General features: G+C 41.8%; 1 protein-coding gene and 1 long non-coding RNA gene across 3 annotated transcripts in view; one reads left to right on the top strand and one right to left on the bottom strand.

Moving 5' to 3' along the window:
• Window positions 1-230: 230 nt before the first annotated feature.
• Window positions 231-6,983, bottom strand: LOC135302838 (uncharacterized). The gene is made up of 5 exons (XR_010364416.1): window positions 6,896-6,983; window positions 4,772-4,904; window positions 2,685-2,914; window positions 1,832-1,922; window positions 231-329 (listed from the first exon to the last, which is right to left on the bottom strand). It is a non-coding gene; the product is annotated as an uncharacterized LOC135302838 (long non-coding RNA).
• ESRRB (estrogen related receptor beta) overlaps window positions 4,997-26,183 on the top strand; it is a 132,012-nt gene continuing 110,825 nt past the window's right edge. Inside the window, exons 1-2 of one of the 2 annotated variants that reach the window (XM_064423781.1) lie at window positions 4,997-5,194; window positions 13,627-13,794. In XM_064423781.1, the coding sequence (XP_064279851.1) occupies window positions 13,793-13,794 (2 nt within the window). In that variant the 5' untranslated portion in view covers window positions 4,997-5,194; window positions 13,627-13,792. Of the gene's footprint in view, window positions 5,195-11,035; window positions 12,875-13,626; window positions 13,795-26,183 lie in introns of those variants that run through there. The other variant, XM_064423785.1, reaches the window with a different exon arrangement.

The raw sequence follows: 26,183 nt of genomic DNA, 5'->3' as shown, positions 1-26,183 counted from the left end.
TTCCTGGATGAAGATAGGAGTGGGACTATCCTACTACATCTGGAGAAAAACATCTGTGCTCTAGCTCAGTCAACAGAGCTTGGTGTTGTTGTTTTTTGGGGTGGTTTTTTTGGTTTTTTTTTGTTTGTTCTTGTTTGTTTTTGTTTTTGTTTTTTTTTTTGTTGTTGTTGTTTTGTTTTTGTTTCTTTTTTTAAGTGGTTGTGGCAGAAACAGAGACAGTGAAGTGCACGTCAGGGGAAGTCAAGCAGCAAAGACATTTTAAATGGATATAGTAGCGTCTGCGTCCTTTGAGAACCACAGCATGCAAAGGTCCTTGGCTCGTGTGAATCCTGATGGAGAAGAGAGAAGGGAAGCACTGTGGGTTTCTGAACAAGTGCCGTGTGCTAAATGAGAGGCACAGTCTGAGTGCTGGAGGAATTCAGCCTGAACTCAGAGATAGCAGCTAACATAGGAGCCAGACTGCCAAGATTTTTGATACCAAGAACAGTGTAAACAGTTAATAACACAAGGATTTGGAAAAGAAAATGTGCTCTGAGGTACAGTTGTTCCTTCAGCTCGAGAGATCTAGGCCCAGATGGGAATCCCAGATCCTTCCGCCCAGAACTACCCGATGTTGTTATTAATTAGTATGGAAATATTTTCCTTTCTTGAGAGAGGGCTGTTGAATTGCCAGCGGGATACTGGGGGGATGGGTGTGTGCATGTGTGGGGTAGCCTATCAAGAAACTATTAATTAGGTTACTTCCCACTGCTGTTGACATGCAGGGGAAGGGGGCTGTTTGTGGGCCAAAATAAAAAGAAAAGAGAAACTGAAAGACTGGGATCAAGCATGGAAAGCATGAGGAAAAAAAGGAGATGAGTAGGACAAAGCACACAGGCTGAAAGAGGTGTGTGTGAAAAGACATTCCTAAGATTCCCAAAGCAGAAGATGAGAAAAAATGAAAAACCAGGATATGGTTAGAAGCAAAGGGGGAACTCCTTCGAGACTGCAGCAGCATGGGTTGGACACAGCCACAAAAGGACTGACTGATCCTCTCCTGCCTTGTTACTGGTTTTGTTGTTCATGCTTCCACAAACTTGGCACCAAGGCTTCCACATGTCAGAGCAGTGATATTTTATGCCAACTGTTACTATGAAACAGGAGAGAATTTAGATGAGAAACTTTGGTTGTAGATTACCTTCCTTTGCTGGCTGGGTGTTTTACCCCCCTTCCTTTGGAATGGGATCTTTATGAGATTTGATGAATAATCATAAAAATATTCATTGGAAATTTTCCTTGGCTTTCTCTATAATATTCAACCACTTTCTACTTTTATCAAGGTCTTTTTGCAGTCTCTAGCTCTGTACTTCTGGTCATGTATTTCTGGTTCAGCCCTTGGAGAGGGCTGAACACAAGAAAACCCCAGCAGAAAGCAATACTGTAGCCCTGTATGTAAGCAGTAGGTGCTGCATTTGCAGTTCTGAGAGAGTGCCAGAACAGAAAGAGACAAGAAATGTATGTGAGATTATGGGTTAGAATAAGTGAGGGATCTATTCACAGAGGGGAAAGAAAACAGAGCAAGTGGGTTACCTAAAAATATCAGTGCAGGCTCCTGGCTCCCTTGCAGAGGGAAGAAATCAGTGCAGTTGTGATTATCCAGAGAAAGTGTTTTGGGTTTGCAAAGCGGGAAGAATGGAGTGATAAGACAAAGACATAGAATTGATACCTCATATGGGACCAGCACAATCCAGATCTATTTATCCTGTGATCTGCCTCTAGAGAATGTAGCTGTCTGCTGCATTTTCTTCCAAGAAACCTGTCTACTATTGGAACATGCAGACGATCTACTTACCCTCCTTGGAGCAATAGAGCACAGAAGGAAAACAGCTATCCAGATTGCAGCCTGCCACCACCACTTCAAATCCTCAAGTTCCCTAAGAGATCTAGAGTGAACAGGGGTGGTCCAAAGCAGAGAAATGGGTAAAAAGAGGCACTAAATCTGGAAGAATAATTTGGCTTTCAATTTCAGATATTTGTGCACAATAATGACAATTTATCAGCACATGAAAGATTGTTCTTAGTCCATGCACATCTCAAGGGCCAAGGAAACTGTTAGCCCTAAATCTGCCACCAATTACAGAATCCAGGAGTGCTCATGAAGCCTTTGCCTACTCTCTTCCTGTGCTTCATGTAGGGCAGATTAGGGTTGGACACAGCCACAAAAGGACAGACTGATTCTCTCCTGCCTTGTTACTGGTTTTGTTGTTCCTGCTTCCACAAACTTGGCATGAGGTGGGATGATGTTCATCACCAAGGAGGGGATATGGCAGCACAAGAAAAGTGAAGCAGGAGGAAACTGGGCACTGTACAGGTGAGGTGAGGGCTACTGGTTCCACATCCAGCTCTTCTCGGCCTTGGTTCCTTGTGGGTGTCATTTGTCTGTCTAGTTTTGTTTTGTTTTTAAAGAAAATTAAATACAGATAATTGTGTTCCTTAGAAAAATGCCCTGTCAGTTTCATTTTAATTTATTGTTAGGCCTGATTTTCTAAGAGAATATTGAGTATGTGATTACACTGGTTAAGTCTGTGTAGCTTTTTAATCTGTTGTCTAATTTCAAATGCATTTTGCACCCAATCAGAGTCTGAAAGGTATTAAGTTCACAAATTTCATGAAATAGGTGACAGGTAGAGACCTTATTATTATACCTTAGGGAAAGACTGCAGGATGAGCTCATGCTTATTAGAGTCCAGGAAATCCACATGGGACAGGCCCTGTCCAAGTGCCCCAATTACAGAAGAGTTCAGTTGAGGCTCACATGTGAGTGCATCAGAGGATCCATTGTTTGGTCAGTGTCTCGCAGATTCTCTAGTGAATAGTAAGGCATAAGCATCCTTCTTTTTGGACATTCGTAATCCTGGTAATTCATGTGGATTCCCTGGAATTTAGTAAGAGGTGAGTAACAGTGCAGCCTCAGTGTATTAGAGTTAAAAAGCCAGTCAAACACAACAGAGACAAACAAGGCATCTTTGTTTCAGATAGAAGATTCTTAAACTGAAGTGCAGAAAAAAATTGCTGATGTCTGAACTGACTGTATCCTCTGCCCTCAACTTATGTGTGCCCCAGTTTTCATCAGACTCTACTGGTTTCACTGTGATTCTGCATCCCAGTATAGTCAGCCTGGTCCAGTTCTGGCATAAATATTACTTTGGTCCGACACACTTAGTTCAGCACAGGTTCTTTGGAGATGTAAGCTAGACTAACATAAATGTGGTTATAGTTACATAACTTTTTTCAGTGAAATATTCTTGTAAAATCATTCCTGTGAAGTGGGGTAGTTACATTTGCACAAAAATGATGCGGACCAGGCCTCAAATTACAAAGTATTTGCAGTAAAGACCATATTTGCATATTTACATATGTGTGCTGCTAAGTGTCAAAGGACCACAGGTTCTGAATGCTGGTTATAATAATAATAATAAGACAAATAACCTAAAAGTCTGTCTGGGGAGTCACCACAGCGTGTCTGTAATTAGTTGAAGTAAAAATTATCATTTATGAGACATCTGGAAACATTAAGTTTCAGAGATGAATAGACCTAGGTAGTCATCTCTGTCAGGGCACAACCTTAATGACATTTTTGTCTGTGAACTTCCTTACTTTTGCCTGCTCTGAACACTAAATAAAGGTAATGGCTGAAGAGCTTTTGTTTGCAATTTTGCCATTACGTAGACCACTGAGGCTGTCCATGACTCACTTAACTATGTTTGCAAAGGTAACAGGCAACATTTTGCAAACATAATGTAGCAATGCAGATGCAGTTTCTCTGCACAGTCTCACACATTCTGAAGAAGGAGCTGAATAAGTGTTTGCACTTATGGAGAACCTGGCTGAAGAAATCACCTTTGAAGGAGGGAATCGAGCATACAGGGCAAGGAACTGCTTCCTTGTGGCTTTGGGTGTCAAGTCTTGTTTGCTTGTTTGCTCTTTGATTAAGCTTTTCTAGAGTAAGTAACAATTCCTCCAAGTTACTGCCACAACTCAGAACAATAGTAGTTTACACAGAAGACTTGAAAATAATTCTTAAAAAAATTGAGTGTTTTGCTAAATATTGTGAGAGAATCACAGAGATTCATGAAAATATTTTCTTGAGGAATTTGCTAATACCATCAAGAAATATGAAATGTCCCATGATTACAAGGAGCAGTCCACATGCCTCTAAAGTCTCATTTTCTGCCTAATGACCAGGGAGAAAATGAAAAATAAATTAACTTTTTTTCCTAAACATGAATTGTTTTCTTTGAAAACTTAAGAAGGAGACATGAAAACATTTCCACAGGCTATATGGTTTCTAACATCACATTTTTACAAATTTCAAAATGGGAATTGTATCATCTCATAAAGCGGCAAAAAGAAATTTCTTTGGGAGAATGACACATATGTAGCTCAACAGCTTTGGAGAGCAGGCTTCCAAAGAGAAGAAGGTAGTCTGTCCTTCAAGTTTCCATGGGGTTTCACCAGGTAAATGAATCCCAGGATCTCATGGCAAGGCATAAAATATATTCAAGAAAGAGAGGTTCTGTTGTTGTCTGTATTAAGGTATATTAACTCAGTGATAACTCAGCCTAGATACAATCTCATGGTGCTTTGCATTTGAATTAATATAGCCTAGATCTCATCTGGATATAAAGTCCAAATGAATGAGGCTGTCTTCCTCATTCCTCAGCTGAAATCCAAACCATCTTGTTAGGAGCATGCTCAAATAGCCCTATATAGCTTTGTTTTGTTAATGTACCTTTATTTGCTGTGTGGCATAAAAATGGGACTTCTCCTGGAGTTCCTGTTACCTGGCTGCAAAGTGACACTGCTGCCCAGCCTCGAAAGCACACAAGGGGTGGAATCCAGCCCTTCTGGCACAAAGCTTATTGCTGCACAGAGGGGATAAAGGAAGGTTGTGATTTCATAGTGGGCTTTTTTCCCCAATCTTGTAAGCACAGGACAGTTGTGTGGTGCGTGATGTGATAGGGAAGAAGCTGCTATAAGTGCTTTGGATCTTCCTCCCTGTGCTCAGTGGGCAGTCACACAAGGCGGTGGATGAGTGTGTGAAGCCATGCCCGTGACACATTCCTTAAGGGAGGGAACAGCAGAGAGCTGGGCCTCACCTCCCAACAGCAGCAGGGCCCTAGGCAGAAGCGATGGAAGGGACTGGTTATTCCAGGTGAGGACAGGTCCAGGTGTGGCAAGAGCACAGACTAAAGCAGCAGCAAGGGACTGAGCAACCAAATGTCTACATCTGGAACACGGGCTCCACAGAAACCTTCCTCAAGCAGCTGTTTCCAAGGGGCTTTGGGTAAATCCACTTGAAGTTAAGAATTTGACAGAGGTTTTTTTTCCCCTTCTCACTGTTAAGCCTTGGTGAATGTGACATCTTTTTACAGGGGGTGGGTGGGGATGGGGAGGAGGAGGGGAGTATGGAGGGCAGTACAGTTGGCTATGGACTGTGCTGTACCTGATCTCCAGCTCAGGTTCCAGCAGTTCTGAATACCTGTGATGAACTGCAGAACAGCTTTGTGCACAGAAGTGGCCCATGGCAATTCCAGGAGTGCAGCAAGGGAGGAGGAGGGGGAAGAAGGCCACAGGGACATTACAAGGGGATAGTCTCTGTGGCACATGCCAGGATTGTCTGCAGAGAAAGTGTTGGTGTTTTGGCTCTTTCTCAGCTTTGCATTCTGTTGGCTGGCAGCACATGGCTCTCTTGGGCTGTGGGGACAGCTGTGGTACATTTGTCTGAGCACCTGGCACCTTATCCCGGTACCCCCTGGCACTGCCCCCTCTCTGCTGGGCCCGTGTGTGTGTCCCTCCCTTCACATTCTCTCAGCACAAAGCATCTTCAGACCAAGTCCTAAGTGACTGCTTTACGAGCAGTAAAGCTCTGTAGCTGCACTGACTTCCCCTGCAGCTTGTCCCCTCTGTGTGCTGTAGCCTTGCTCCTTCATGTGGCATGAGCTCCATGCTGAGTTTCTGGCTGCCTGGAGGGTAGAGGAAAGGAATGCTAAATCCTTTTGTGAAACTCTTCTTTCTGGCACATATGGGTAACTACATTTAAAGAAAAGGCTCTTGCCATTTTCCCCTTCTCTCTCTCGACTCTCTTAAAGTTGAAATGCTCTGAGTTTTGAGGTGCTCCAGGCTGCAGAGCAGGAAGGGTCCAGGTTGGAAGAGTTTCAGAGGTGACTGGCAACTCTGAGCTGAAAAATGACTTGAGGTGATGAAATGAGGGGGCAAAGGACACTACAACAGAATTGCAGTGAAGAGGAAGAAACCACCTCACTTACTGCTAAGAGGAAGCTGAGCCAAAGTTCAGCAGAACTTGCTATGGTTAACTTAAAGACAGAAAGAGATACAAGGATGAGAAGGATACTACCTGGGTCTGTACCTGTTCAACATTTTAAAAGGGCTTAGAGCTTTCTGCCAAAGGCCTGGCAGCCATATAGTGGGCTCAGAAGTGGTTTTAGATGGTACAGAGAAGCTGAAAGGCTTTAGCTGGAAATGCAGATTCCTGTTCCATAGAGGTGCAAGGGAACCTTGTTGTACTTTTATGTGCTAGGGAGATTTCTGTGGGGGTAATGCTTAACCAGGCATTTTGTGTTTGATTTACCCACTGTGAGGGAGTGTATTATGGTGGCAGAATTTCACTGCCAGCAAGGGAATTGAGGCAGGCATCTGCATGTGCTTTGCTGTGTCTGTGGAAGTCATGTGTGCCCTCAAGTGCCTCCCAAACACAATTGTTTCATTTCCTCATCAGTCAGGAATTGTAGGTAGGGGTTTGGTGTCATCTGTGTGGGAGAATAGGCTCTCCCATAATATCAAGACAGTTTCTAGTACTGTTCAGGGTTATTTTTGCTTGCCTGTCCTCTCCTACCTGTCCCTGTGGTGTATCCAGCCTGACACAAAACCCCTAGCAACACCACCCAGAGATCACCGGGTCAGGAGCACTTGTTTGGTCTGGGGTACAGAGGGAGAGCCACTGAAGGAAGCAGATTTTCTTCTATCTATTGTGACACACTGTGGTGAGCTGACCTTGGCCAGCTGCAAGCTGCAGTTCCTTCAGGAAATACCCACCTGCTGCACCGTGCCCTCAGCAGGGGCAGGGGGCCACTGTCTGCTTCAGCACCTCCAGTGCCCCCTCCTGCTCTCACCGGAGTGCCTGTGGGGCCTTCTCTCACTCCTCACTGCCTGTGCAGTGTTTTCTGCCCTTTCTTAAACATGTTTTCCTATGGCCACCACCATCTTGTCCAAGGGGCTCAGCTGTGCCCTGTGGTGGGTGGGTTGGAGCCATTTGGAGCTGGCCATGTCAGGCATGGCCTAGCCCCGGCCTCTCCTCACTAAGGCTGCCCTGCAGCCACCCCACAGCCAGCACCTGGCCACAGACACCTGGTGTGGATCTGCTGAATGGCACCTGGCTGACAGGATTGTGACAGGGGTAGCACCTTCTTAGACTGCTGAGAGTCCCACCCCCAGGGCAGAGATCAGGGCTCTTTCTGGCACAGTTAATGTGGCTGGGAGGTCAGGCAGCACTGAGATCAATGGTGTGGCTTTGGAGTGGACTCATGTAGGACCCACTGCAGAGTGGGTCTTTCCTCACTTTAGAAGCTGCAGGATTTGCGTGGCACCTCACTTTGTTTCGAGAGCTCTGCTGAATTGTGTCAGCCTGCTGGCAGTCCTCAGTGGGAATGGGGGCAGGTGAAACCCCTCAGCTTGCATGCAGAGGGCTTCTCCTGGTAAAGCTAATTCCTCATCAGGGTGTCTGCAAGCAGAATATCCTCTTCCTCTGAAGAACTTAATCTTTTTTTTTTTTAAATTTACCTTTTAATCAAGCAAGACACACAAAGAGTATGGAACCTTTCCCCAGAGAGGAGAAGAGAGCATGAACAGCCCCCCAACTCACAAATTTGGAGGATGATGATGCTTCTTCAAGGGAGCTGAGCTAACAGTCTGGCTGTAAGGAGTTTAGATCTGGAGCCAGACATCATGGTTGGGCCTGTCTGTGGTTATAATGTAGTTGTTTGGGTTATGTAGAAGTTGTCTGATGGAATCTGAGCTAAGAACAAAACAAAAACCCAAGGGGGAAGCTGTTTCTGGCGATCCTGGTCTCTATTTGATCTGGCACCAGAGCTGACTTAAATCTCACTTTGTCCTCCTTATCCTGATATCGGAATTGGTACCAGCTCTATTATGACAGTTACCGTGCTTCCTCTCCGTCCCCGCCACGCCAAGGTCACTGGGAACATGAAACAGGATCTCCTGCCTAAGCCGACCGTAGTAGGCTGCGGGGCTGCTTTGAGCTTTGTCTGAGTGCACAGCTAATGCCCTGCCAGCACAGGTGTGGACTTGCTGGTGCTAAACAAGGTTCTGAGCAAGTGGTACAACAGTGGTGAGTTTCTGCAAAGTATCTGCAGAAAAAAAAAAAAAAAGTGCAGAAGGTTCTTGCCCCAAATGATGCAAGGGACAGCCCAGTGCTGGAGGAATGCATTGCAGCCTGTGCTGGAAGAGGATGGTGGTGGTTTCCAGTGAGTGAATACTGTGGTTGCATAATTTAGGCAGGAGTACCTCCAAGAATTCTTATTCTGGTTTTTACTATTATTATTATTATTTTTTCATGGGTGTGAACAAAGAAGCCCTTTTGGGCAAAGACTGTGTAGTAGGAGTGAAAGCTTAGAATGGATCTAAGCAAGCAAAGGGTAGACGTAACTGTATTGTCATGGTGTGTGTGATACTCTGACAAAGGCTGTGTACTTAAATGTAGTGCAGCATATGATTGTCCTGGTGCTTGCAGGCTTTAGTTAAAGCCTTACAGATTTTATTTCTGTGTGTGCATGTAGAACTGAATGCTTGCTCTGGATAGTTTGTGAACACACTCTGGTGTGTGTTTTGTTGCTCAGGCCAAGCTAGTTTTCATTAGTGCATTGTTATTACTGGTGGACTCAGAAGAATGAGGGAGAGGAGCATTCTTTTGTGCTTGCACTTGCTCTTCCTCAAGCCAATGGCATAACCTCTGCTGGAGCAGCCACAGGTGGTGCCTCTCCATAGTCTAATTCTACAAATAGCTGTGCCAGGTGAAGACTTTTCTCTGCCCACAGGTCCGAAAATGAAAGAATAGATTTGGGTGCTGCCTAATCCAGGAAAATTCCCTAGTCCTAGCCTGACATGCTTTACTTGTGTCTATTCAGAAAGTTTGCATACTCCCTTCTGCCAAAGAACTGCTAGAATCCTAATCTCCAGCTGGCCAGCAGCTGGACAGTGTTAACATCTTTAGCTGGAATGGTTAATCTGGTAGGAGGCTTGCGTTAAAATCTTAGTCATTTTTACATTCCTAAAAAATAACTATATATATAGGAACTAAAGAAGAAGAAAAGTTTACAAAAGTATTAGAACAGTATGACTTTCCCTGCTGATGACAGAGACTTGACATGGCAACATGGCATGAACCATACTGGAGGGTGCATGAAAAAACTGTATGCAAGCATACGAACTTTGTGTTCAATGTGTGCAAGAAAAATGCCCTGCTATGGCTGTTGGTTGCACAGAAGAAGAATATTGAAACATTATGAAGTTTATGGCATTAAAATTAAATAAGGAATTAAAAAAACACTAATCTTGCAATAATATCAGCATTTCCCTCTTGAGCAATTGCTGGTTTCCAGACTATTTTGTATCAAAATGTGTAGTATATGTAACTTCCTATTAGATATAAGAGTCATACTGTATGTGCCAAGCATACAGAAGAGAGTTGTTATTAAAACTTTTTCATTCTTTTATCTTTTATTCTTGTCTTGTAATTTTCAGTCTTGGAACAGGTTTGTTAGTTTGGGTTTTCTTACATTAATTTCCTTTACATTAAAAAAAAAAAAATCAACCCCCCCCCAAAAAAAAACCCCAAAACAAAAAACAAACAAACAAAAAACCTAAAAAAAAGCCCCACCAAAAAAAAAAAAAACAACAAACCAACAAAAAACTAAAATAAACAAAAAAAAATTTAGAACATATTTTTGGTGTTAAGTAGTCCCTGTTTGAAATCTGTGCAATTCACACCTCACTAAATCCAGCAGGGCACTAACGCAGCTGTTTACAAATTTTGGGTTTGTGAGGCTCTTTCAAAGTAACATGACTCTGATGAAGAAACTTTATTGTGTGTTATAATTATTCTTCATAGTTTGTGGCTAGCCTTGGAAACTGCAAATCTGACTTTCAGTTTGTCTTTTAATACTTGTATTCATACCTGCATTTCCTGATACAAAAGCAGCAATGACTCTGAGTTCTAAACTTACAACATGTAAATCAGATTTGCACCATTTGAGGCACTCAGAAGAAGGGACAAAGATTATCTGTATAGTTTGTATAGTTCAATGTACAGGTGGAGGCAACGAGAAGATTACATGGATTGGACCAGTATTTTCAAGCTTCAACTGCTTTTAATTTGGCCCTATCTAAAAGAAAAGTATCTGTGAATTTTTGTTTGTTTTTGTCTTTAAAAGGAAAGTATATTTTGCATTCTTCTATAATAACTTGAATGCAGCTGAGGAAATTCTGCCGAGATTTATATGTGCAAGACTCAAACTCTGTGTCTGAAGGAAAACAAGCACTGAAATTTTACGTACAATGTAGTATTGAGGATCTGAGACTGAAATACAGGTGCATGATCAAAGTGGCCCTAGCAAGAAGCATTTTTAAAAAATCTTCCCAAGCAACAAGTAGAAAATACTGCACTTGCACTTTACAATGGGTAAAAGGTACCTCAAGAATACCTTGTAACTCAAGGAAAGAGGTGAGCCTTTCTAGAGTCTACAAGTCACTAATGTTCATCTTTGTAATTCCTTTTGCTTTTTAATGTATCTGTTTTTGAAATCTTCTGGCTTTCTTTGTGCAGTGTTTTGAGTGGGCATTCAGTCTTATGGCCTCACTCTTGGATTCTTTCTGTGCCTTGCCCTGAGTCTGGAATTAAGTGCTGTTTATGCACCAGGGTGCTGGCAGTGGGGGTGGGGAAGTTGTGTTTGAAGTTTTATCCGAAGCAGATCTTCTCTGGATTGCTAGGTACCCCACTGGGGTGCAATTAAAGTCATACATCCTGCTGTCTAAAGGCAGAGAGGAAGGGTGGAGGAATTCTGACTCCATTCAAAGTTCATTCATGCTACTTAACTGTGGCATGCTGTCAAGACCTCCTCCCTTCACCCTTCAAGCAGAAAGTGGAAGAATGGGGTACTAGTCTAGGCCCAGGACTTCTGCTCTGTAGGTATGGGATGCTAGAGATAACACTGGACATGGACCTAATTACTGAACAGAACTTCCTGGCTACCTGCTTGACATGTACCTAAAAAGTTCTTGTGGTTCAGACTACACCATGGGTATTCCCACCAGACCATCAGTTTAGCCCATGACAATGTAAGGGGGCAGGCATGATGCTTTTCCATTCAACACAAAGCTTGACAGAGTAGTATTTGAAGAACTTTAGATGTCAGCAATATGCAACAGCAACGATCAGTCTGACAGTTATAGCTGAGTTTTTCAAAAGTGACTTTTGGATTTAGGTTTTGGGACCTTCATCTGCCATGCCACAGCCTGATTATTCTGTGTACCGAGTGTCTAAAATTCCTTCTAATGGCAATGGGTAGTGTAAAAGGTCTTACAGCTCTCAGTATTAAAGCCCAAAATATCTTGTACTAGCCAGCCCAAATGAGAGGACAAAAATAAAATTTTTCATTGTTTATCAGGTAATTTTTCATCTGAGATCTGATTCAACTAGGTGAAGGACCAGAATCCAGCAGGCAGTTGAGGGTGTGTTTCCATGCTGGAGCTCAGCCTGTCAGATACTATTTTCCCCCTTTTCATTTGTAGGTCTTCATCTGTAGATATCAAAGTGCTTTAAAGCACTGTGTTAAGCATTGTTATCTCTGGTTTTTTAGAGCTGAGGGATATGCAGCTGTGCCAAAGTGACAAGCCAGACTTCACACAGGACAGTAGCTCAGCTGAGGAAAATGGCTAATCATCATGAGTCTTTGCCCAGTGCTTCATCAGACCCCTCTCCAGTGAACACAGTGGGTTTTTTTGTAAAACTCCTTGACTAAATCCTACCAGTTTAGACACAAAGGACACCGACATGAGGTGAATTAAGCATGCAGTAGGATTTGGCCAAAAGAGAGGAAATTACTGTATCTTCCTATCTTCCTATATAATCAATACCTTAAATTTAATGAGACCTTGGCTCTGACCTGGTGGGTCCTTGCCTTGATTTGGGATAGCTGCTCTTGTTGGACTAACTTTCTTTACTCAGTAACAGCAGCAGCGGCAGTGTGGTGTAGACATGCCTAAACTAGCTTAAACAGTTCAGGTACTGCTAGCCACTGAGCCAAAGAACCATGGAGTTCAGCACGGGCTTGGTGCCTGAGGATTTTATCCTGCTCTTTGAGTTTAGCATTTATTTACTATCTCAGCTCAAGCAAGCCTTGCAATTTGTTGAAAAGAAGGCTGGTGGGTCTGGTGCCCTGTCGGCACTAGTACTTTTTCCGGCAGAGGTGAGCGTGGCGCTAGGGTTGATTGTAGGACATGTAGCCAAAGACAGTAGTGTCATGAAATCTGTTTTGCCTCTCCCTGCCTACTATTCTCCCTCTTCTTCCCCACTCTTCCACTGGTCTTCCTCATTAGCTGCCTTGCCTTTGATCCCATTTGCTATGAAGTTTCCTAGTCACTAAGTCTCTACTGGAGATCATGAATACCTAGGAGCTGGTGAAGGCTTGGAGAAAGAGCTGCCTGCTGGAAATGTCACTGGCCTTGCCTGACTGTGGCTGTAACAGAAGAAACTGTAGGGACTAAATGGGAAAATCCAGGACCATTCCCCCTGTGTCAGGTAAAAAGGACCAGACCAGCATTTGTGATGTGCTCTCTCAAGTCACTCTCTGGATGGTGGGCTCCCAGCTCAGCCTCTGTAAGAGCTTTGTTGATGTCTGTAACTCATCACTTTCTCCTGGCAGCCAAGGACTTAAGCAGAAAAGAGGGTTCAGGTCCTTGAGAGCTAAGTAACTTCTGCTGAGTCAATAGGGAGGTACCATCACTGCCCTCAGTTTTGTTTGCAGGAACAGCCTCATCAAATAGTGTTTGTGGGCAGAGACCCTAAGTAGACTGCTGAGCTGTTAAATTGCCAACCTACCCACTGGTTTATTCTGCAGCAGAAATACAAGCATGTCTGGACCAACCCACAGAACTCAGCTCTGAACTCTTCTCTCATTTTGTCAGAATTCCCAGCTTGTTTTGAAGATGGAATTTATTTTTGTTAAATTGCAAAAGAGTTGGATGCAGTCTGCTAGTTGTGTTTTGCCTCTCCTTCTTTGTGCAGTGAATTTTGTTCATTCACTTTACATGCCTCAAGTTGCTGTAATGCTGCTGGGAAAGTAATTGCCTTGCACTTTCTCTTTCTGATGCCCACGGGTGACTGTGGGGGACTCCTCCCTGGGCACAGTGCAGAGTTAAAAGCCCAGCTTTTGCTGCCTTGCTTAAGACCTGGTTATTTCTTTCTTTTTTTTTTTTTTTTTTTTTTTTTTTTTTTTTTTTTTTTTGTCAGCTGCCTGTTATATCAATCACAGAGCTGGGATCTATTTATAGGTTGGGACTCGGAGTACTGTGTCCTAGTCACAAAGAGAGGCAGAGACGCAGAGGGGACTGTCGGCTGGTGCAGGCAGAACCAAAAGATATTTAATCAGCAATTAGAAACACCTGAGGGCAAGGGAAATTCTACTCCAGCCTCGAGCCTCATCTCTCAGCCTGCAGCATGTAAGTAGTGAACTTCTATCTTTTATTGCGTTTATGGGCTTGTGTTTTGTTTAATTTCTTTTTTTTTTTTTTAATACAAGCATTGCTCTGCACAAATCCTTTTATCTGGTCTAAAAATTATGGCAGCATCTCGATACAGTTAAAGGTAATATTTTTTTTATTTTCACTCTGTCAAAGGAAGGTCAGTGCGACCCACAAGGAGAGGAGTTGGTTCAGAACTTTGTAGAAATCAGGCAGTTTCACTATTTGAGCGTGGCTTTTTCCTCTGGAAATAAGTAAATGAAAGTTTGAGTGGAACAGTTTTGTTTTGGGAACAGAAACAGTCAGGTTTGCTGGCATTCCAAAAAGGTCAATGTATAACGTAACTCTGCTTAAGGGCTTACCAAGGACAGGTGCTATTTATCCCATGCTGGTAAAGGCAAACCTGGGAACTTTAGCAGTCCTGTCTTAAAAGAACCAAGTGACAACCTTTCCTCTTTTAAAAAACCTAAAACCCAATACCCCCCAGCTGCATATCAAATCTTTTCTTATCAGACACATGCAATGAAATTTTGCTTTTACTGAAGGTATTTAGCAATAAGCAGTTGATGTTTCTTTAATTTTAAAAGTCCCAAAGCAACTGAAGAATCTTCAATGACAAAAGAGGGGTGCAAGTCTTTGCAAAGTTGGCACAGTGATAATCAAAGAAGGAACTTACTCTCTAATCACCAACGAGGTGTTTGCTTTAAAGCAGCCAAGATGTAAAATGTTTGAACAATTATATATTTTTGGAGTATTTTATTTAACAGAAATTTTAAGACAGGGAGAACAATCATTAGTCAGATTTTTTTTTTAATTAATAGCTTTTAGTAGAAATATGAAGAGAGGGAGAAAAATAATGACTCTGTTTTTTTGTTAATAGCTTTTAGTATAATATTTTTTGTCAAAATATAAGAGGTTTTTCTTGTTTCATATTTTTGCTTCAGAGGTTTGTGTCATGTCTTTTTACAAAATGTAGGGTTAATATTTATTTCTAAGCATAGGAAAATAACCTTGCTCTGTCTAGCCCTCAAAACCTTAATATTACAATTTTAATTTTGGTATGTCAAGTTTTTAGCATAAATTTCTCACTACATATATATGTTCTAGAAAACTTTTTTACTCCCGAAATATACTATTTTTGAAGGTAGCAACAAATAAAATGAAGCTAAACTTAAAATAATTTGGAGCAAAAAAATGTATAATAGAAACAGAATAATAAAACCAGAGCTGCTTCACAGTTAAAACATCAGATTTTGGGGAATACTTGATAGATTAATTTCTTGGATTGGCTGTAGAAGGGTGACAAATAGGCTTCTTCTTTAGTTCTTTATTTTGTATTTCTTCAGTGTACATTTTATAATACTTAGAGCATTTAGCTTAAGTACTAGGAATAAAAAAATATTGACTACATATTAATGCTTTCTAAGTTTTTATCCATCTATGTGAATACTCCATCATTCAGCTAGAATTCTGATATAAGGAAGGCTTTCAGGAGGATATGGATAAACCAGGTGAATTAGTATGCCCAAGTAATGCCCCAAAAGATCATTACAACACATTGCCTGCTATGAACCCATTTTCTCACAAATAAAACTCTGATCGTTGTCATCATATGAAGCTTCATTTTGATTATTAAAGCTTTTTGCTTTACTTAAAAATGAACATATTTAAATTATTTAAGTCCTTTTCTGTTTGTTTTGCCATGATATTACATTTATTGCTTCTCTGTAATAATACAATGTTATTTTGTAATAAAAGAACCAGATTTTTCAGAAAAGCATTAAAGGACAAAAATTGCTGACTTTGTAACCAGCAAAGAATCTATCACATAGCTGGTCTGAGGTCCCACTAAGAATTAAAAACCAAGAGACATTGCTGAAAAAAAAATTGAATTATTTTCTTCCCTACACAAAACCAATATTAACATGACTACGCTTGGAAATTACTGCAAACCCCCCCCCCATCCCCCATCATTTACCATAGATTTTCACAGAAATCTGAGAAATCAAAGTTTTCCAAGTATAAAGCTATAAAAGGTTCAGTCTTAAGAATTTATTTGGGCTATTCTATAGTTGTGTCCACATAATTGCTGGACTTTGTTCTTGTCTTTCAAACACATGTGAGTATTTTGCCCTGTTACCTGCCATATCTTGTTATTACTGCTTTGGAAAAAAAATAACCAAGCACCTACTGTCCTTTGGGATAATGATCGATGCTTCATAGGGCTGCTTTTATTTGGAGGGAAAGAGTTACCTGTGGTTAAAGGGAAGACCAATGCATTATGTAGCAAAAAGGGTTTGTCGTTTAGTTTCTGCTTCACTAATGATTCACATTTTGTGGACTAAGCACCTATCAACCTCTGGGTTGTCTTACTGTACATATGCTATTGCATGATTTTTTTTTTCATTCCTTAAAAAACCCAACAAACATCTTTTGTTTTATCCCAGTTTATTTGTTTTTTTGACTACAAAGTAATGATTGACATGCAGATTCTCTTTCCACGCCTCTCCTTTCATAGCTGAGTATGACATCTCTTGGGAATTATAAATAAAACCTGTGCCAAATCTGCTGCACAGGTGTCTGGAGTACAGCATGCTCAGGTGCCTCCCTGTAAATCCCTGAGAATATGAAGTAAACACAAGCAGAATAAAAATACTCTTCCTGAAACAATTCTGTGTTTTGAGGGCCTTCTCTATAAAACCCCCAAAGCCAGCAGCCAGTTATTAAAGACTGTGTGGCTTTCTCCCTCTCTTACTTTTTTTATCGCTTTACCTGTACATCTGTCCATCTATTTCTCATCTATTTTTACATTTCATTATGCTGTGCTTGCTCTCCAGCTCTCTTCTTTTCCTTTCCTGAAGACACATTTCTATCTGGCACAGAAAATAAACTCAGATTGCGGGTAGTTATGTTAATCTAATTCAATCCTCTGTGGGCTAGGAGTGAAATTCTAATAGTGGAGCTGTTGAGGGCTTTTTTGTTAATGGCTTGGGGATTACATTGAGTTAAAGGCTCATTTCCTAATCAAACAGAGAGGGAGAGAGTGACTCCGAATATTTATGAGTCTCCCAGCGAGAGTTAAACATTGAACTCCAAAAGCAGGATTTCAGTGCTGCAAGAAAGAGTTAAAACCCCTCAGGGCTGCTGTGGAGAGGGAAAAAAAAAAGGAAACCAGTTAAGCCATCAGCATTTTCAACTGCTGTATAACTTCAGTTTGAGAGAAAATAATCATCTCACGAGCTAAAATGGAAACTGTAGCAAGATATTTAAAACAAAGTCAAGTGATGCTTCAAAAAGGCTCTTCTTCAGTGAAGCAGGATGCACGCAGTGCATGCAGCCGCCTAACAGAAACTCCAAATAAATACTCCTCCAAATGAGAAGGATTGGAGGGTGGGTCGCCTTTTTATTATTAATGCCTGGAAGACACAATTTAATTTTCTAATGCTTTTTATTTTTGTTTCTACTTAACTCTTGAATCACCTTTTCTTTAAAAAAGAAAAATAAAAAGAAAGCATGGATGGGTCAATTTCAAAATTGTCCTATTTCTGCTCTGTAGACTGGTACCTTTTGAGGCATTTTTTCTGTCCTTCAGTTTAGCTGGAGTGTTGTATCAAATAGTCCAGTTGAAGAACTGTATTTGCTGTGACAGGAATGATTGACCAAATTAATGCCTGATGGCTTTTGTGATGAGTTCATCACACATGCGTGGGCAGCTTGAGTAGTGCCTTCTGTTGCAGCAAAAGAGCAGGCCTGCCTGTCTGCCTGCAGCAAGCCCAGGACCTCTGTGCTGCCAAGGACTGGTGTGTTGTGAACTAGCCAGCAGTAAGCTTTTCTGCTCCCAGCCAGGACTCAGAAAATTTGTCTGCAGCAGGTGAACTGCACAAAATCAAGACTGTGCCATGATCCTGCCTCTCTTCTGAAAAGAGGTCTTGGAAAGGAATGAGCATAGAAACCTGTTGTTTTCTGACACATGGCCAAGTCATATCTCTGTGTTCCTCAGTTTCCCTGTTTGTAAAATGATATGTGACTGCCATCAAAATAACTCCAAGATCTGCAAAGAACAATTCTATATAAATCCCACATGGCTGATTTGCCCATGGGAAAAACTGTGAATCACTGACATAGGTGCACAGTTGAAAACAACAGGGTTTGTTCTGGGAACACGAGTTGCCCCCCTTCACTTTATTGTTCTTGTTGTTTGGTAGGGGTTTTGGTTTGTTTGGTTGCAGGTTTTTTAATACATTTTGTACTAGCCACCAATAAGGTTTTCTGATTTTGGCATAACTAGGAAATTGAAGACTAATTTACTTCTTGTGTAACATTCAGTGGTGCTGTCCTATACACTAGGTCTGAGTTTAGTTTTAGTGACCCTTGCTGAGATGAGGCTCCAGGTTTATTGCCCAAAAGTGGTAAATCCTGGCTAAAAAAGTAAGTCACTGTTTCGTCTGGAGCCATGTGTATCAATGGTCATCCTGTATGCACCAAACTTGGCATTTTTGCTGACATGTCTATCTGGATGTAGCACCTTGAGGTAAGATTTGGCATCTTGCCCTAGTTTTAAAATTATTTAAAACTGCGACCTGATGAGAATGCCTGAGGCCCCTTTCTCTTTGTGCTCTGTGCCTGGACCTGCTGAGGAGAGCACCATCAGCTAGAGTGTACTTTATTAAATGCATTTGAAATACATATTAATTGTGTTCTTTCCCTCTAATCATTGGAATATATGGCAGATCACTTTGAAACAAAAGCTTTCTGTGGCTGAGCTGAAAAAGTGTAACTTTTTTTTCCTGCCTTCCCTTTCCTGTTACAGTTTCTTTTCTTTTTGCCTCAACCTTTCCTCTCCTGCACTATTCTGCTGTGGCCAGTTTATACTTATATTTTCCCTGCTGACCTTTCAGGCAAAATACACTTCCTTCTCTTTTTGTCCTTTCCAGTGCTGTGCTGAATCTTATGAATGACTTGCTTCTGTTTACCTTGAAGGTGGCTGCATTTCGAGGCTTTGCCTGGCATATATACATTTTATGAACAACCGGGAAACTGAAAAGTGTTCTTCAACTTTCCCGAGAAAGCTACTGTGCTCTTGCATGCTACAACTACTTAAAAAAATATAGTAGTATAGAATGTCAAGGAAGGAAATACTGCAGGTCTAAATAAAACATATAGTTTAGTTGACATTATGGCTTCAAAGTAACAACAGTTTTAAAGTAGCTTCAAAGCACTCTTGAAAATCTCTAGAAAAAGTGCTGCAACTTTAGGTGAAATTACTTTTTTTTGGAGGGATGAATCTTGCAACTAAATCTTGCTGTTTGGATACTGGAGAGCATATACCCAGCATATATGAGAAGGAAGCATAAGTGGCTATTTTTATTCATTAAGGAGTTGCTGCCCTTTCCTTTGCCTCAACCATGTGAGATGCGAATGATCCTGCTCACAAGAGTTTCACGCTGCTCTCAGAATGGATTCTCTTTTTCTGCGTAATTGTGTTTGCTGGATCAGCAGGAAATGTACTCCACAAGTTCTTCCCCCAGTCTTCTGTGATCACTTCTTTGTAGTAGGCCTGAACAAACAACTGGTAGCCATGTACTAAACCAGACATTTAATTCACATCCCCCTAAAGCTCACAGGACCTAGAGGGTAACTTTCCAGGTGAGAAGAGGGTATGTCTGTCACTAGGCTTTCCTTTCTTTTTGTGTGCTTTTTTATTAATCCTTAGGCTTTTTTTTTCTTTTTCCCCCACAGGCTTCTTGGACTTTTTAAAATTGCAGTTATTGTCACTGGCAGATTTTTCTACTTCTTCCCTTTAAATCAGAAATTCTTTCCTGTTGGATCAGGTCCCCATGGCCTGGTACAGGGGGTTCCAGCCTTTCCCTGCTGGGGATGTCAACTCAAGTAGATTGGTGAAGAGCTCATGTGAGTAGGATTTTCTCAGTGATACTTTTTTTTTTTTATCTACAGTCTGTAGCACTGAGAGTGTGGTAATGCTCAAGTTATAAATATTGGTGAATGCTATCTTTGCATGGGAGAGGGAGACAAGGATTTTCTGAGTGCAGCTTTGGCTAGGAAGAGATTACTTGCATCAGCATCCTCTCTAACGCTCAGAAAGAAATTCAAGGAGCCTATCTTAATTCCCACTGCTTTTTAGGTGGAAACTGCTGTGTACAGCTTTAAGCATGCTCATGCCAGTCTTTAGACCAAGCTGTTTGTATCACTGCTGTTCTTCCATTCGAGCTCTAACAGGCTCCCTGTTCAGTTAAGGTGAGCTTTTTCACTGATGAGATGTCTTTTGCCCATCTCTTAACTGGGTTCCTGCTTCCCCATTCTTGATTCTCTGTGAAAAATTGCATGATCCCAGCAAAATGCTTTGTGTTACCGCAGGCTTTGAGTATGGTCCTGTTTTGCCCCCCATAATCTCTATTCTCTTTTTCACATTGCAGATAATCACAAGATTCTTCCGTTTTTCCTGACCTTTCTTCCCATCCTTCTTACTTTTTTTGCTACATAGGATTGAACCTCACTTTTGTGTGGCTCTAAATAGGCTCTGCTCTTGTGACTCTCTGTAATGACTGTACATGCCATCTACTGCCTATGCAGTATGGCATGAGTGAATGTCAGCTGGTGCTCTGCCTTACACTCCCTGCACAGAGAAGTAGTTGGGGATAGAGAGCTACAGTTTCTTTGGGCTCTCTGTCCTGTACAAAGAAATCCGTTGTGATGATGCCTTCATGTGCTCCAAGTATTTATAGACATGTTACTACTGTGCTGAAGTGATGGGCCATACCTCTTGGTAATACCATGTTGACCTGGATACAGCAGTTCTAGCTTTGTAATCTCTCCTGGCACATGAGTTTGGGAAATGTGTGTTTAAGGAGGACAGAATTAATGGGGCTGCTGCTATGTTTGTGAAGAGTTAAATGATGGGGGATGAGAGTCACAGCTTCTCCTGGGGAATAAGGACTAGCCAGAAGAATTGATTGTCTTGGCTTATTGATCCTTCAGGAAACAGCACTGAAGTGATAATGCTGTTCCTGCCACTTTGAGGCACTTTGTACCAGCAACAACCTCTGTTTACCTAGGATAGTGCAAAGGAAGAGCTGCACTGTTGCTAACTCATTCCAGAAAAAACCCATGCCAGACATGTTGAGTTTGCCACTTGTCCGTCTGCTTCCAGGGAGAGGTGGGTGAGCAGAGGTAGCTCAAAACATGTTTGTATTTTATAGTGCTTAATGGAGATTGGCTGCAAATGGTAGCTAGTTAAATGCCATGCTGAGTCTTTGCTGGCAGTGTCTTGCTCTAAAGCATTGGTAGGACTAGATGGTCTTTCAGGTCCTTTCCAAACCAATTGTTGTGTGATTCTACCATGTTTCAGGCTGTCGTGTCACAGGATATCCATCTCTCCCACCCCTTTCCTTCCCTTCACCTCTCTGGTCAACTTGCAGTCACCACTCAGGTGGTCTTGCTTGACCAACTTGTTGAACCAGGGTGGTCCAAATGCTTTTTATGCTGTGATCCCAATGCCACCTCCTAGCCGGGAGCCAGCCCACTTGTGTGGCCTGATGGGAAGTGGATGATGAAACATCCCACCTTCTTTGCACTGAAGCACCAAACATGCCCAGAGAAGTCAGGTATTTTTTCTGGCCTTAGGGTGGCAGAAGGAGAAACACCCACCTGCTGCAGGGGCTGCTGGAGGAGCAGTGCTTTCAGCTACTCAGCTACACCACCCCTGTGTGTGCACAAAACTTGTTCAAGGAGCGCAGCACTGCAGAATGCCAGCTCTGAGTATCTGTTGGGTGCTTCTACAGCCATGGGCCTGCGAGAAGTGGGGGCCCTGACTGTGTCTGGGCTCTCAGCTGTCCAGTAGCAGAGTGGGCTGGGGAAGCCCTTGCACTGTTGCCCCTGAGGCATCGGTTGCAAACAGTTGATGAACTGGGCTGGCTCACACTGTTAGCTGGACCACTGCTGGTAACTACAAGTTTTGGACTCTTGCCTGTACAAATAAATGAGCAGATTGCTCATGATGCTCCCTATATCCTTTTGTCTCTGCTTTGTACTTCAACAGGCTTTGCACCATTTCTCTTTTTTGGGTGTGCTGTGTTTTGAGGAATCTCAGGCAGGTCTCTGCAGCTTCCCATAGCAAGGTCAGAAGACCAAGAAATCTTGGGGCCACTTGGAGCGCATTGCAAAACCTTGCACAAAGCCAAAAGGCTATTGTGAAACACTTCTTTGTTGAGTCAGGCCAGCTTATATATAGAGATATGCAAATAAAATAGAGCCAATTAATTACCCTACATATAATTCCTATACTTCATCCTCTTTGATGTTGCCAACAACTTCATTGCAGCACTTGATGTTTGACTTTACGTCTCAACTATGTGAAACAAGATGATGAGAAAAATTGCAGGTTTTTTTTTAAGAAGAAAAGTGTCTATGCCACAAGATTTCAGGGAACAACTAAAAAGTAATGCCAGCTATATTCTTTAAAAAAAAAGATATGATATTAATAACCACCAATGCATAATAGAATATATAATTATGTTTCTTTTGGGACTTGATCAGTAGCTGAACATTCAAGGCTCAAAATAATGAATTTAATATAGTATGCAACATCATATGTTATGTAATGTAAAACTATTATCTACTTAATAAATCTCATGCTGTGACTGTTCTACTTCTCAACTAGCTCTCAGACTATAGTGACGAGTTCTACTGGCAGCTTTGGATGTTGCTTCTGTTTCGCTCTTGTTGTTTGCATCATGACACATTCCCTACAGCTGGGGCTGCTGCATTTAGCCATGAGACAGCTTCTGTCTGAAAGAGCTTCCAATTTGATTCAAAACAAGAGACTACTAGGGGTAGAGTCAGTCAGGAAGTCCTGTGGCTAAAGGAAAGATGAGGGCAATGGAGACAGGAATTTGTGGTAATATATTGCTGAAAGTGTGGCCTCTTGGGAGTACAGGTGACTTTGCTTGATACAGACTTAACAAAAAGATACCAAAAAGAGCATAGGCCTGTATTTTCCTGTGTAATACTTGTCTAATTCTTTGTTTTGCAAAATTAGCACTTCCACTTTCTTAGCTGAGAAGAGAGCTCTGCTACATGTTCTCAGTATCTTTACATACATGTCTTTTCCTTATTTTTTCAATGAGGGAGTCATCTTTCTCTTTATAAAGAAGTGCTTTAAATAAAACAAAGTTAGAAAATAAAATTACATAAAATTAGCCTTGGGTTTTTTTCTGTGTCATTCAGTGACAAAGTTATGGATGGATTCAAAAATATATGCCCATAAAGGCATTTGGACATATGGACTCAACAGGGGCAAGTACATGTTATGGTCTGGAGAGACCTACCTAAGCCACAGGCTGCCAACATACTGGTTATGAGGTCTGAAAAGGTCCAACAAAACAGGGGAAAACTCTCCTTTCTTATAGTCTTTCCCTGAGCACATGTTAGTATTTGATATCAGAGGTAGAATATGGGACAAAGTGACATCTTAACTTCACCTGGTGTAGCTCTGCTAATAACTTTTCTTGCAACTGATTCCGTGTTGTCACTTTTTGCAGTTAGTTGTTTACATGATAACTCTGTTACAGATATGTAGAATCTACATTTTGGGATATCCAATCTTGCTTACCCTGAATGTTTTTCTCCTGCTGTAGGTAGTGTTTCTAAAGCTGCTCAAGTCCCTAGGATAGAAAAGCTATACCAATTTAAAAGTGGCAGTGAAGAGAAGATTGCAGCCATGGAGCAAGACTGAGCTAAGCAGAAACTATTCTTCCTGACTTTACCCTTTCTGTATGGTACTGTGTTCCTTCCCACTCACTGCATGGTTCTTGAGGTAGCATTTTCAGGGCAGAAGTTAGGCCCAAAGGGAAAGAGGCAGTGGGTTGGAGGACCCTTTCAGTTATTTATGCTCAAGGCCACATTATGCAGCAGCTGGGAGTTTGTTTCCATGTATCACATCGTTTGCTCTGTAATGCTGAGCCCTGCAGAAGGTTTAGTCACCTGATGGCTTTTGGTTTGGCGGCGTGTTGAGGCAGAGGAGCTTTGCATTGCTGTATCATCAGCTGGCAAAGGTTTCTTGAAGTAAATGGTCACTACCTTAGAACAGCCAGCAGGGCCCTTGTCTTGCTGGTACTTGTTCCTTGTAACTTTGTCAATAGCTTCTGGCTTCCACTTTCCCATCTGTGAGTGAGAGGGAGTGATATACCCTCTATACCTTCTTTCTGCAGTGCAGCACATGGGAACACCTTCCCAGGTTTTACCTGACAGAGGAGGAAATTGGAGAAGAAGATATTTTGCTTTTAAGATGAGAGTACAGTATGAGAAAGAGGAAGGACCACAAACATCTTGCACTCAGTGTTTATATGGTGGAGCATGCTTCTTGTACAACATCTATCCTGTGAGCCCAGAGTACTGAAGATGTGCCCTCTTATTTGCTGAAAACTGTGGTTTAGTGTTTTGGCTTTTTTTTTTCCCCCCAGGATTTCTTGGGCCTTTACCAAAGCTTCCATCTGTAAACTTGTAATTGTAAACCTGTGTAAGCTTGGAAGCTCATGTAGTCTCATGTAATTTTGCTGCTGTATGTTTTCAGTAAGATGTGAAATTACTTCAGGCTTCTGAGCACATTTACTTTCATGGGCCAGAATTCACCTCTGTGATGAGAGGACAGCTGTGCATTACTTTTTGGGAGCTAGAGGAGGCCAGGCAAGGGACAGCAGTGCTTCCCATCCTGCTTCACATGTAGATTGTAATCTTTTGCAAATTTCAGTACTTTGCACTGCTAGGTACTGATGTGCATGGGAATCAACCCAAAATCTTTCACATTGAAGTCTTGATAAGCCCTCAGACCTGGAAAACTTGTGATGGGCCTGAAGTGCTGGGGAACCATGCTAGGTTTAGCTCTTCAACCCACCCAGAAATATTCCAAACTTCTTTTTTTTTTTTTTTGAGCTCATCAATAATGTGGGGCAATTATGTGACTATGAAGAATGATTTGATATTGTACAAACATCTTTTTGTATCATTTTCTATTTAAAAGCGGAGCTAAGCAGGAATTTATGCTGCTGGTTTCCCATTCATCTGGGAAACGCTGCAACTTTAGTAAAGGCACATTTCTGTGGAGAGGACTCGAGCTGCTAATTTGACTGTAGGAGTTTATTTCTGGAATGCAGCAGTGTTTCACCAACGGAGCAGCTGTCCTGGAAACACTTACCACATGGGGTCATTTTCCTCTCTGTGTGTAATCAACAAAGCCACCCCAGTTAATCTGAATCCTTTTAAGTCTCCTAAACTAGACCATAGGGAGTGCACAGAGATCTATAGGACTCTGACCTCCTTCACTTCCTTCTCCTATCATTAGGGAAGAAAAAATAGTCCCGTACTTAAATGTCCCTTAAAGGGGAAGCCTAAAACCTCCTCCAAGCATGGAAAACTGTTTCTTACCATACCATACCATACCACTCATTTGGTGGGGAGATGTTGGTCCTCTGTTTTCTGTGTGTGTTTTGTGATAGTAGCTACAAATCTCCTAAGTTACCAAATACTCCAGGTTGTGAGATCACAACAGTCAGAGGTGGAAAAGCTTCTTGGGTTATTCCATTCTTTTTCTTCTCTTTGATTTACTTTCTTTCACTTCTGGGATGACAGTTGCACAGGTAAATTCCTTCTACTACAATAGAAAATGGTTATACAGTTGAAACAATTTTCTAATTTTTTTTCTCCCTTGTTCTCTCATGTTTCCCAGTTCCTTCCTCACTGTTTACACTCTGATACTTTCTGGCTTTAAGTCCTTTCTCTAAATGCTTTTTGCCTCCAGTGGACTCTATAGGGTTGGTTTTTTGCCCCCTGTTACAACCTTGCATCAGTCTCTGGAACTGCTGTATAATCTTCATTGTGGTTCTATTAGAATGTTTTACTCTTTGAGTTTAGTGACTCCTTTCTCTGTTTTAATCCTGTGTTCAAGATCAGTGAAAGGTAGCAGCTCTTTGTGTGGACATTCTGTCCCAAGCCTGGACAAGGACCTTCTCAAAAGGCTACCACCTGGCAAGCCCTGCATGTGTGGTCTGGGCCAGCCTTGCTGCAGCCCAAATGGGTGCATCACTGGAGCTCTACAGGGGAAGTCTGCATCTGCCAGGATTCAGGAATTGCTTCTTCAGTCAGGTACTTGAAACTGAGACCACAAATTACTTTGATGGTTGCTGTCTCGTCTTCCCCCAAGCTGTGCTAGTGTAGCTTTTCAGATTATTAAGTATGACTTGGGCTTCCTAAAAATTAACTGTATCATCAAGGATTTTTGCTCCTACATCCAGAAAGATGGGAAGGCTGGTGTGATCCCTTTAGAGAAAAGACAATATAGCTTTTTCTTGCTGAGA

This window comes from Passer domesticus, chromosome 6 (assembly GCF_036417665.1).
Source record: "Passer domesticus isolate bPasDom1 chromosome 6, bPasDom1.hap1, whole genome shotgun sequence".
Taxonomy (NCBI): Eukaryota; Metazoa; Chordata; class Aves; order Passeriformes; family Passeridae; genus Passer; species Passer domesticus.
This window is presented reverse-complemented; position numbering and strand designations above follow the sequence as displayed.